At 41.5% G+C, this 13,034-nt stretch overlaps 1 protein-coding gene across 6 annotated transcripts in view; it reads left to right on the top strand.

The window, feature by feature from the left end:
• Ttbk2 (tau tubulin kinase 2) overlaps nt 1–13,034 on the top strand; it is a 113,882-nt gene that overhangs the window by 96,563 nt on the left and 4,285 nt on the right. For all 6 annotated transcript variants that reach the window (XM_059261215.1, XM_059261217.1, XM_059261216.1 and 3 more), the window contains 3 exons: nt 2,817–3,028; nt 4,337–4,922; nt 10,841–12,108. In XM_059261215.1, the coding sequence (XP_059117198.1) occupies nt 2,817–3,028; nt 4,337–4,922; nt 10,841–12,108 (2,066 nt within the window). The remainder of the gene's footprint in view (nt 1–2,816; nt 3,029–4,336; nt 4,923–10,840; nt 12,109–13,034) is intronic.

Genomic DNA, 13,034 nt, shown 5'->3' with positions numbered 1-13,034 from the left:
TGTTTAAAATGAATCAGGAGTGGGAGTATGACTTAATGGTAGAGCACTTGCCCAGCATGCCTGAGGGTTCCATCTCTGCCCTCACTGTAAAAGAACGGAAGAAAGGAGGAAGCAGGGAAGACACGAAAAGCAAACAGAAAAGAAATATCTGTAGAACAAAAGCTGATCATCTTTCCAAATAATGTGACGGAGCTCTGTACCCTTTCTTGACTGATCAGTGGAGCTCTGTGCACAGCCTGGGGAGCTGTCTCTAATGAGGTGAAGAGGCCGACAGCCAGGGAGTGAGAGGATCACAGATCACATTTGATCGTGAACTGATAAAGTGGATGATAAATCAAAGACTTTCTTAGAGTTGTAAGCAAGGTGGACTTGTGAGTGTGGGAAGAGGAGTGAGGATTTGTAACTGTCTCTGGCGGTTACCCCAGACTTTCCTCGGCTCTCACTCGTTCATTCATTCTTTCCCATTTTGAATATGAAGATAATGCTGGAAAGGCCGTTCGGTACAATAGTAGTTGGTGTTATGTGCTGTTGAAGTGTTTTTTAAAAAATTGGGCCAGATGCTTTAATCCTAGCAGGTGGGAGGTAGAGGCAGGCAGATCTATGTGAATTCGAGGCCATTCTGATCTATATACTAAATTCCAGACCAGCCACAGTTACACAATGAGACCCTGTCTCAAAACAAACAAACAAAACAAAACAAAACAAAACAAAAAAACAACTACAAAAAGAGTTGAGTTGAGGAAGAGGTTGAAGCTTAGGGCTCAGGCTTACAAATGGTAGTTGGTAGAAAGTTGGCTAGTTATACTTTATGAATGGGACTATATGTAAGGATTGGTATCAGCTCAGGATACCCCACAACCAAGTTCTCAGCACAAAAGAGATTTATTTGCCCAAGAAGGACAAAGGACAGGGAGTAAGAGACAAAAACAGGATGTAGAGGATGAGGGAGAAGGGGAAAGGAACAAGAGAGAGGGAAAGGGGGTATTTGCTGGGGGAGGGGGTGTGACAACAAAGAACTGCCTCTGGATGGAGAGGAAACAGACTTGGCCCATAGGCAAGTGGTGGTTTATAAAGGCAAAAGGGGAAACCAAGTGTTTAATTTTGATTGGACATGTTAATTAGGGCAGCCAGAGGGGGCTTTTGATTGCTGGACTTCAATACTTTGATAGCTGGACCTTGGTAGTCAGCCTCAGGAGAAAGAAGTGGCCAAATAAAGGATCTATGTTTGCCATGCTCGGGCTGGCTGGAGTCCCCTTACTATATCCTTCCAAGATCATCTGTGATCAATTCTGAGACATTTGTCCTATCTTTGTACCTTTATTAAGTTATATAACTTTAAACATTTAAGAGGGGAGGGTGGCATGGGGATTTAAAATGAGAAAGTATAATGATATATATGTATGAAAATATCACAAACCTGGTTCTTTATATTGCTAACGAAAAGGTTGTCTTAAGGAGGTGCTGGAGAGATGGGTCAGCAATTAAGAGCATGTAGTGCTGATGAAAGGACCTGAGTTCAGTTCCTAACATCTGTGCCTGTTGGCTCACAACTACCTTTAACCCCAGCTCCAGGAGATCTGATGCCTTTGGACTCTGAGGGCATCTATACTCAGTGTTCATACATGGGCATGCAATTTGAAATAAAAGTAATCTTTTTTTTTTTTTAAGTGAAATGTTACCTTTTGAAAAAAGAAAAAAATTCTTAAGGATATATTCTTAGTATGTTTGGGCTGCTATAATAAAAAAACATCATAAAACAGGTGCCTTGTAAACAACACAACTTTATTTCATGTAGTTCTGGCTTCAGATCCCCTGGAGTGGGAATTACAAGTGGTTGTGAGTCACCCAATGTGGGTGCTGGAACTCAAACCACAGTCCTCTACAGCAACAATAGATGCTCTTAACTGCTTAGCCATTTCTCCAGCCACAAGGTCAAAATACCTTCGTTTTCTGAGCTGGTGAGTTGAGTCTGGAGGTTTAGGTGCTTGTCACCTAGCCTGGCAGTTCACATAGAAGGAGAGAGTCGGCTCACACAGTTGTCCTCTGACCTCCATACTCACATGTGGTAAGGGCACACACATGTAGCCACTCTTTCTCTGTCCCACCAGCCAGCTCCCAAATAACGACAGGGAGACTTATTATTAATGATGAAAGCTCAGCCCTAGCTTAGGTTTGTTTCTAACTAGCTCTTATAACTTAAATTAAACTGCTTATATTAATCTGCATTTTACTATGTGACTTTTTACCTTTCTTTTATTCTCCCCACATCCCCGTGGCGTCTCCTGCATGCCTCGATTCATCTCCTCTTCCTCTCTGTCCCCGGAAATCCTGCCTATATCTCCTGCCTTGCTATTGGCCATTCAGCTCTTTATTAAATCAATCAGAAGGCATCTTGGCAAAGACACATCTTTGCAGTGTAAACAAATATTCCACAACACATACACACATATATACAGTAAGTAAATAAGCAAATACATAAATATAGTTTTTTTTCATAAATATAATTTTTAAAGTTAAAATTAAAAAAGCACTTTAGAGCCTGGTAGTGATGGTGTATGCTTTTAATCTCAGCACTCAGGAGGCAGAGGCAGGTGGATCTCTGAGTTCAAGGCCAGCCTGGTCTACAGAATGAGTTCCAGAACAGCCAGGACTATACTGAGAAACTCTGTCTCAGAAAAACAAACAAAAAAATTTTTTTAATTTTCTGAAAATACATGTAATCATTTGTTGATATTATTTCAAAGGCTCCAGTGATTTCTCCCATGTATAATATTTGGAGAATTTTTCATGATTCTATTTTGTATTTTTTTTTCTAGGCTGCTACTGAAGAAGAAAATAGCCATGGTCAAGTAAATGGCATTCTCAATGCTCCAAGCCTGGGCTCACCAATTCGTGTCCGATCAGAGATTACTCAGCCAGACAGAGATGTTCCCTTAGTAAGGAAGTTACGTTCGATTCATAGCTTTGAGCTAGAAAAACGTCTGACACTAGAGCCAAAGCCAGATACTGACAAGTTTCTTGAGACCTGGTATGTAATGTATCTTTTTTTTCTATTATATTTTATATCCATTGTATAAATTCTTTCACATAAGAAATTCTTGTGTTTTTATAACACTGACTCCATTAAGCTTCCATTTGTTCATATCATAGTTATAGATCATCATCATTCTTAGTGAAGTCTAATATCATTACAGACTCTATAGCAAAGTCTTTGTCTTTGAGAGTGGTAACTTCCTAAAACCAGATATAGTAATCAAGTGAACGTATTTTCCTTGACCTTGTTAGAAAGTAAACTCTTGGAGGCAACAGTGTAGAGGCAGAAGGGCACAGTAAAGGCCACAGCAGACAGGAGTGAGGGCACAAAGAAGATGCAGTGGGAAAATACATAGCAAGTTTGCCACTGTGCCCTGTAGCACTCCCACTTTCCAAGGAAGAAGAAGAGCTAAACTTTAGAGGTCTGAATGTAAATACCGTAATGATTGTTGCGCTTGGTCAGTTAGGCACATCCTCCATATAACAAATTTTGGTAAAAAAATGGAAATAAAAATGTAAGATTTGAGGTATATTTACAATTAATAAAAAGGCTTCAAGATAATTAAGATGTATATGGTGGTGAACACTATAGTCCCAACTCTGGGACTGTTGGCAATGAGATGTTAGGTTAAGAATGGCTATGGATTTGGGCTGAGAGTCTAATTCAATTGCTAGAGTGCCTGCCTAGCATATATGAGGCCCTATGTTCTGTCCCCAGAAAGACATAAAAGTCTGTGTTGTAGTACATGTCTGTAATCTCAGTTCTAGGAAGCTAGAGGCAGAATGATCAGAAATGCAAGGTCATCCATTATTACATACCCAGATATGATCAAAAGGATGGATTAGACTTGAACCATGCTTTAGCCATTTTGAATTACAGTTAAGATGAGAACTAGATGTAAGAGAGCAATAGGAATAAAAACTTAGTTTGGCAAGGACATCAAGTGACAAAAGAGACTTTGAAAGTAGACAGTGGTGGGTAAGAGCAGGTACGGCAAGAAAAAAACACCATCGACCCTGTAAACTTTGTTTTTTTCCTACGTATTATCACACTTTTTAAGAATGGTTGCTGGGCGGTGGTGGCGCACACCTTTAATCCCAGCACTCGGGAGGCAGAGGCAGGTGGATCTCTGTGAGTTCGAGGCCAGCCTGGGCTACAGAGTGAGTTCCAGGAAAGGCACAAAGCTACACAGAGAAACCCTGTCTCAAAAAAAAAAAAAATGTTTGTTCCACATAGAGTTTATCAGTATATAATAAATGTTTCTCTAAGGACAACCGAATAACTTCTTTCTGTTTCCTTAAGCATGGAGAAAATGCAGAAAGATTCCAGTGCAGGAAAGGAATCTGTTCTCCCTGCTCTGCCTCATAAGCCTTGTGTTCCTGTTGTGTCCCGCACTGACCACATCTGGCACTATGATGAAGAATACCTTCCTGATGCCTCCAAGCCTGCCTCTGCCAACACTCCAGAGCAGGCAGATGGTGGCGGCAGCAATGGATTTATAGCGGTTAACTTAAGCTCTTGCAAGCAGGAGGTTGATTCCAAAGAATGGGTGATTGTGGACAAAGAGCAAGACCTTCAGGATTTTAGGACAAATGAGGTGTTAGGCCATAAAACAACTGGAAGCCCTTCAGATGAGGAGCCTGAAGTGCTTCAGGTCCTTGAAGGGTCAGCTCAAGATGAAAAGATCCAAGTAGGTCCTTGGACCAACAACCGTCACTTACAGGAGACCTCAGGTGTGGTCTTAGCACTTTCTGCGGAATGCCCTGCCACTGCTGCTTCAGAACAGTACACAGACAGGCTAGACCTCCAGGCTGGAGCTGCTAGTCAGTTCATCACAGTGACTCCCACAAGTCCAATGGAGGCGCAAGCAGAAGGCCCCCTGACTGCGGTAAGAGACGGCGTTTTTTGTTATTAATTGGTGTTGTCTGCTCAATGTGTTATTAAGAAAAGCCTGAGCTGGGTGTGGTTACACACACCTTCAATCCCAGGACTCAGGAGGTTGAGGTAGGTGGATCTCTGTGAGTTTGAGGCCAGCTTCTTTTACATACCAAGTTCCAGGACGGCAGGGATACACAGTGAGACCTTGTCTCAAAATAATACAAAATAAAAAAACCAAACCAAAAAGAGAGAAGATTGGGGCTAGGAAGTTGACTCAATCAGTAAATTATTTGCTGTGCCTACATGAGGACCTGAGTTCAGATACTCAGTACCCACATAAAACCTAGGCATGGCAGTACACATCTGTGACTCCAGCACTGAGTCAGAGTGTGTGGGGGCTGGGGGACCGGGACAAAGATAAATGAATCCCTAGAGCTTGCTGGCCAGCCACCCTAGCCAAATCACTGAGTTCCAGATCTAGTGAGAGATCTGTCTGAAAAAATAGGAGTGTCCCCACATACAAGCACATTCTCACACACACACACACTGACATGGTGGTTCACAGCTATAATCCCAGAATTTAGGAAGCTATGTAAAGGGGACTACTGTAAATTCAAGGCTAGTCTGGGATACAGTGAGACCCTGTATCTAAATAAAGAGAAGGTAGGTTAGTTGATCAGTTAAGGTTGTGCAAGAATTAGAGGCTTAAGTTTAGCAAATAGGTACATGTAAACAATAGTATTTATACTAAATTCATAGTCACCCTGCAGTAAGGAAAAAATAAAGCCAGGAGTGGTGGCGCATGCCTGGTTAATCCTAGCCCTCGGGAGGCAGAGGCAGCTGGATCTCTGTGAGTTCAAGGCCATCCTGGTCTACAGAGTGAGCTTCAGGACAGCTGGGGGTACATAATGAGACCCTGTCTGGGGGGAAAAAAAAAAAGAAAATAATAATGTAAGTGAGCTTTTCTTTGTTATATCAAACTTAATACATGAACTATCATTATAACCTAATTTTGCAACATTTATAATTAGACTATAAGGTCTGCCTATTTATGTGTGTATGTACACAAATTATTATAGAATTACCATTTTGAAGAATTTGATTATACATCTGCTAAGAAAGGCCTGTGTTTTAGTTTGTTCTTTATATACTGTTAACAAGTCTGAGCTTTTTTTGAAATCTCTGCTCAGAAATTTCTCATGTTTTACATTTCTCTTAATTGTGAGACAGCCACTATGTATGTATACTCTCAAGCCTGGCTTTCAGAACTCTACTTTTCTAAGTCTGGGGTAGAATGAACTTCATTTTCAAGTGTTTGAAGGCAGTTGTACCAAGTTTTCTGAAAAGAAACCTTTTGGAGGAACAGTACTGCCAGCTCTCAGCCCTGAGCATGCATGCCATTGTTGAGAACAGTTGCCTTTTGGAGGTAAGCAGTGGCTTTGAGCAGGAGGAATCCCAGAAAAGCCAACCTCAGGCAGGAAGGATGCCTGCACAGCTTCAGGCACCTACAAGCGCTCTGGTTCTGACACAGGGGCAGGTACCAGGCTTCCTTTCTAACATAATAGCCTCAGCATTGTTCCCAAATTGAAACGGTTTTTGTTAAAACACGTTTTGATATACCAGTTATAAAACACTTGGAAAAGGGGCTGGAGAGATGGCTCAGCGGTTAAGAGCACTGACTGCTCTTCCAGAGGTCTTGAGTTCAATTCCCAGCAACCACATGGTGGCTCACAACCATCTGTAATGAGATCTGGCATCCTCTTCTGGCCTGCAGGCAAACATGCTGTATACATAATAAATAAATCTTTAAAAAAAAAAAAACACTTGGAAAAGATACCAATGAAATTTCGCTTTCTGAACACTCTGTAAGGATTTGTCAGTGCTCCAAAATAGGGAAATAAATGACTTCCTACTTCTTTTCCAATCAGAATTTAATTGATCTTCCCTCCTGTCCCCTCAAACTGCTTTGTACAATTTTATAGGTTGTTTGTGGCATAGAGAACACTAGCTCAAGGGTTAAGTAAGCTAGGGCTAATGTCTAATCCAACCTGAGGTCTGTTTTGTTTAGGATTCCCCCCACCCCCTGGTTGTTTAGGACTTTAACTCATCCCAGTACTCAGGAAACCAAGGAAGGAGCATTGCTGCATGGTCCAAGCCAGTCTTAGCTACAGAGAAACTCACTATGTAGACCAGGCTTGGTCTTAAACTTGAACTCCCAGAGATCCTCCTCTTCCCAAGTACTGGGATTAAAGGCATGTGTGCTCCCCCTCCCCCGTCCCCCATAGCCTATACTATTTTTTGTTTTGTTTAAATTCGTGTGTATGAGTGTTTTGCCTGCATATATGTCTGTGCCTCATGAACATGCCTGGTACCCATAGAGGTCAGAACAGGGTGTCAGATCCCTTGAACTGGAGTTACAGACAGCTGTGAGCTGCCATGTGGGTGCTGGGAACTGAATTCAGATTCTCTACAAGAGCAATAAGTACTTTTAACCTCTGAGCCATCTCTCCAGCCCCCAAAATGTAATTTTTTTGTTTTTGTTTTTTTTTGAGACAGGGTTTCTCTGTGTAGCCCTGACTGTCTTGGCTGTCCTGGAACTCGCTCTATAGACCAGGCTGGTCTCAAACTCAGAGATTACGCCTGTCTCTGTGCTGTGATTAAAGGTGTGTGTCACTACCGCCCACCAAAACATAAATTTTTAAAAGGACAGGAATTCTTAATTAATTCTGGGCAATGTCACAACCAATACATTATTCTACTACTTGTATTACTTCTAAATTGTCCTTGTCCATGGGTCAATATAACATATAGCTATTATGCCTTCCATGTTATACTGAAACAAAACCAAAAAAAACAAAAAAATCACAAACAGGCTACTTGGTGCAAGTGTTTAATTTCCCAAGGTTTTTTTTTTTTTATTATACTTGAGCAAGAGAAAAACAAAAGTGTGATTCATAAATTAAAATGGATAGGATAGTTGATTCATATGGTCGTCTGCTGTGTGGCCAACTCTTAACATGATGTAACTAAAAATTAATGCTATTCTTCCTGAACTGTGTAAACTAATTCCATTTGATAGTTTCCTTGATTGTAATAAATCATAAGACTTCTGTACTCATTAGTATGTAGGCTTTAATATTGGGCATTACTAAAACTATGACACCATGAAGGAAACGGAAATCTCAAAGGTGATTTAGGAAATGCAGAAAGGCATGGATGATGTTAAGCAAAGCACAAAAATAGAAGTGACAGTAGTGTGCCTGCCTTTGCTGGCCATGGTGGCTGGTGCCTCGAATCCCAGAGACTAACTTGGGAAAAGGGTTGTAAACGGAAGGTCAGCCTGGGCTGTGTAGCACGACCTTGTCTCGAGAGAAAAAAAGTGATGCTCTAACAGGTATGAATTACAGAAATTCAAGGTATGAAAGATGCAAACGGCATCTTATGGGGAGGTTACTGTTTAGTCCTAAGGCAGTGTGCTTTGAACTTCAAGGTCAAGGGAGGTATTGCAGCTACACTTTGAATTTGTTTTCTTTTTTTTTTTTCTTCCGAAGCTGAGGACCAAACCCAGGGCCTTGTGCTTGCTAGGCAAGCTTTCTACCACTGAGCTAAATCTCTAACCCCTTGTTTTCTCTTCTTGATCCTGGGTTTTCTCTTTTCATCTCATCAGGGTTTTTTTTTTTTTTTTTTTTTGGTTTTTTGAGACAGGGTTTCTCTGTGTAGCTTTGCGCCTTTCCTGGAACTCACTTGGTAGCCCAGGCTGGCCTCGAACTCACAGAGATCCGCCTGGCTCTGCCTCCCGAGTGCTGGGATTAAAGGCGTGCGCCACCACCGCCCGGCTTCATCAGGGTTTTTGCAGACTCAGTTCCCCAGATTTTGAGAGCACATGCTGTGTCAGTAACAGGGTGTGGTGTGCGTGACTTTCAAAACCTAGGTCCTGTCTTTGTTTTTCTTCATTTAGGAACTTGTATTAATAATGGAATTCAACTAAAGTTGGGGAAACAAAAATAGCAGTGTTATCATAGAATTTGTAAAAATGAATTTGAATATCTTACAAAATTTAAAAGGCTATGGGACTGTTACATGAGAATAGGTTATGTACAGTTTGTTGTAATTGCCTGAAATTCTGTCTGGCTGTTCATACACATTTTCCTTATATAAGATTGCTAATCACACATGCACACCCACACAGAGGTCCTAAGATAATCAAAAGGGCGGGCAGTGGTGGCACACGCCTTTAATCCCAGCACTCGGGAGGCAGAGGCAGGTGGATCTCTGTGAGTTCGAGGCCAGCCTGGTCTCCAAAGCGAGTTCCAGGAAAGGCGCAAAGCTACACAGAGAAACCCTGTCTCGAAAAACCAAAAAAAAAAAAAAGATAATCAAAAGGAGTTAATCTCAGATCTATAGGAGTTACTTCTGGCTTCGATCCCAGAAGGCCAGTGAAACATTGCTCTTGTAAACACTGTTTCATTCTTTTTGGATTAGTATTGGAATTACGCATACTAACGAGGTGGCTATTCTTGGTTTATTGTGAATGTAGATGTTCATCTCCCTCGTTATTTAATATTTAATGTCATTTAACAACTACTTTTCTATTGCCACACTTGGATCTTAAAAGTAACTTTAAAAAAGTGAAGTACTCTGAATTTCAGATTTTAGTATCATTATAAAAATATAACAGAGGGCCAGCAAGATGGCTTAGCAGATGAAAATACCACCAATCTTGATGAATGACCTGAGTTTAATTCCTAGGACCCACACAGTGGAAGGTTGTCCTCTGACCTTCACATTTGAGCTATGGCATGCATACCTTCACACACATACATTCATAAATAAATAGATAAAGTTTAAAGTGACACGAGGACTGACAGACAAGATTGTCTACTGAGTAAGGTGCTTGCTGCCAAGCCTGAAAACCTGAATTTGGTTCCCAGACCCACATAATAGAAGGACAGAACTGACCTCCTGTGGATGGTCCTCTGGTCTCCACGTATGTTTTATGGTGCAAGTGAACATGCATGCACACACACACAATAAATAAATGTAATGAAAACATGTATTAGGAAGTTGCCATCTACCTCGGTATCTTAGAATAATTTAAAAAGATGTTTAACTATTTAGGAAGTAGGAGGTGACCTCCTGAAGGAGAACTTAGTGCCTTTCCTCAAGTTCACAATAGGTCTAGGATTACTGCAGTTCTGAACCCTAATAGCCTGTCTTGGATTCAGCTGAAGCATCCTCAGGACTCTAGTTCCTTATTTTTATTTATTTTAACAAAATTTTATAGCATAAATCAAGCTGACCTGGAACTCAAATTCCTCAAGCCTCAACCACCCAAATGCTGGCATTACAGATATATACTACCATGCCTGTCCTATTTGGGAGTTACTTCATGTATCAGTCAGGTGATTTCTGTCTAGATTGGTCTGCAGGATTCACATGTCTGTAAGCCTAATTATGTTCCTGACACAAAGTGTTTTGTTTTGTTTTCCTAGGACTTAATAGTCTTCATTAAGTGATCTGAGTTTATCCGATTCCTCCAAAAAGGCCTTTTAAAAAAGATATTAAATTGTATTCACATAAAACTGACTTTAGTGTGGGGATAATAGAATTTAACTTATCATAGGACGCCTATTTGCAGGGAGTCTGGGCCATGCGGTCTTTTGCAGTCAGTCTTCTGGGGCATAGGCCTGTGAAAGGAGCAAGCACACAGAGCCTCTAGGGATCATTCGTTCTGTGCAACTCCTTTGAGGCCCACGTGAACGTCCTTCGCCCTTATTCACAATTGCTCATGTAGTATGAGTTGGGAAGACTGGTAAAAGTCTTTGTCACTCTTAGAAATTGAAATCTGCAGTATTGCATCTCAAACCGTGCAGCTGATTCATACCCCACATAATGAGATGTTTTACATTTTTCTCCCCACTTCTCCAGATTACAATTCCTAGACCTTCTGCGGCATCAACACAGTCAACTTCAGGAAGCTTTCACTATGGTCCACAACCAGAGAAGAAAGATCTTCAGCCCTTGGAACCCACTGTGGAACTTTATTCTCCCAGAGAAAACTTCTCCTGCTTGGTTGCAACAGAGGGCGAACTTCCTAGTGGAGGAAGCAGAACGGATTTGGGACTTCAGATAGATCACACTGGTCATGACATGTTACCCAATATGAGAGACGGGGATACATCTCAAGACTTGGGACCAAAAGACTTTCCTGACCATAATAGATTAGTTATGAAAGAATTTGAAAATCTTCCTGGAGAAACAGAGGAAAAAGGCATTCTTCTGGGCTCAGATAATGAAGATGAGAAGTTAAGTAAAGGGCAGCATTGTGTTGAAATCTCTTTCCCAGGAGATTTAGTAACTGCAGAAAGAGATCAGTCAGCTACCACAGAACCTCTTGATATATCAAAGACACAGAATTTTAGTGTGGTGCCAAATCAGGACAAAAACCATGAGATACTGAAGCTTTTCACAACTGGAACTTCAGAAATTTCTCAACAAGTCATTGACCCACCTGCTGAAGGGCAGATTGGCCAGGTGGTGGTACCACAAACGAAACTCTTTAAGGATGCGGACATGAAGAGTGAAGACTTGCCAGGACAGCAGGGAGACCTCTCTACTTTTTTGCACCAAGAGGGAAAAAGAGAGAAAGTTGTCCCTAGAAATGGAGAGCTATATCATTGTGTCTCAGAGAATGAGCATGGTCCTCCTACCCGGAAGGACATGCTTCGGTCATCCTTTGTAACCAGGCACAGCCGGATCCCTGTTTTAGCACAAGAAATAGATTCAACTTTGGAATCATCTTCTGCAGTCTCTGCAAAAGAAAAGCTTCTACAGAAGAAAGCCTATCAGCCAGAACTAGTCAAACTTCTGGTAGAAAAAAGGCAGTTCAAGTCTTTCCTGGGGGAACTCTCAAGTGCCTCTGATAAGCTGATAGAGGAGAAATTAGCCGCTGCTCCTGTTCCCTTTTCTGAGGAAGAAGTCTTCACTCCCTTTTCCAGACTGGCAGTAGATTCCCACCTGAGTAGATCAGCTGAAGATGGCTTTCTGACACCCATCATCTCCCAGTCTAGAAAGAGCAAGATTCCAAGGCCAGTTTCCTGGGTCAGCACGGATCAAGTTAATAGCTCAGCTTCACCTCAGTTCTTGCCTCGGCCGCCACCAGGAAAGCCACCAATCAGGCCTGGAGTAGAAGCCAGGTAATGCTTCTTGTTTTCCTTGTGTATAGAGTGTAATGGTGTTTTCAGGGGTGCTTCACTGTATGACATCAGTGGTAGTAGTTCTTTTGAGCATGTTTTCTTCTCCCTCCCACAAGCCTTAGGGCACAGTACAGATTGACCCAGACTAATGCATTTTGTTTCTACTGTGGCAAAATAAAACTAACATAAAATTTACCATCTTACTCATTTTAAGTGTCCTTTTCAGTGGCATTAACTCTGTTAATTTTACCATGCAACCATCACTATCCACTTTTAAGGCTCTCTTCTTCATATAAAACTGAAACCCAGCCCCAGCAGCATTCATCGATTTCTTTCTGGGTTTGGTCATTATAAACCCTTGGGCTAAGTAGTAGCATGTATTGTATTTGTTCTGTTGTAGCGAGCCTGTTTTACTTAGCAGAACGTCTTTAGGGTCATTCGTGTTAGTGTCTTGCAGAATTTCCTTTTAAAGATGGTTGGGAGGGAAGGGACTTCTATCATTTGGGTGTTTATTTTTTATAGTGGCCTTACAACATTCTATTTATTTACATTTGTGTGTGATTCTGAGTGTGCCTTTGCAGATGCAGAGATCAAAAGACAGCTTGTGGGAAATAGTTCTCTCCTTCCACCTTGTGGGTCTCAGAGATCCAACTCAGGCTGTCAGGTGGACAAGCACCTTTCTTGCTGAGCCATCTTGCTGGCCCTGCCTTAAATTAGCATTTTGTTCTTTGTTTATTGTGTCTGTCTTCTCTCCTACTGGGGTGTGTGTGTGGTGCCCGTTTTCATTGTAATCAACATGGAGCCCACAGACTGTCCTGAAGTCCCAGCATTCTATCTAATTGGGTGTTTAGCAGGGTAATACCAGGAACACGCCACTGTACCTCTTTAAGTTTCCATCCCCATTCCTTGACTCGTTCACATCATAA

Source organism: Peromyscus eremicus, chromosome 4 (genome assembly GCF_949786415.1).
Source record: "Peromyscus eremicus chromosome 4, PerEre_H2_v1, whole genome shotgun sequence".
NCBI lineage: Eukaryota > Metazoa > Chordata > Mammalia > Rodentia > Cricetidae > Peromyscus > Peromyscus eremicus.
The sequence above is the reverse complement of the archived record's forward strand: the minus strand, read 5'-3'. Positions and strand labels throughout refer to the sequence as shown.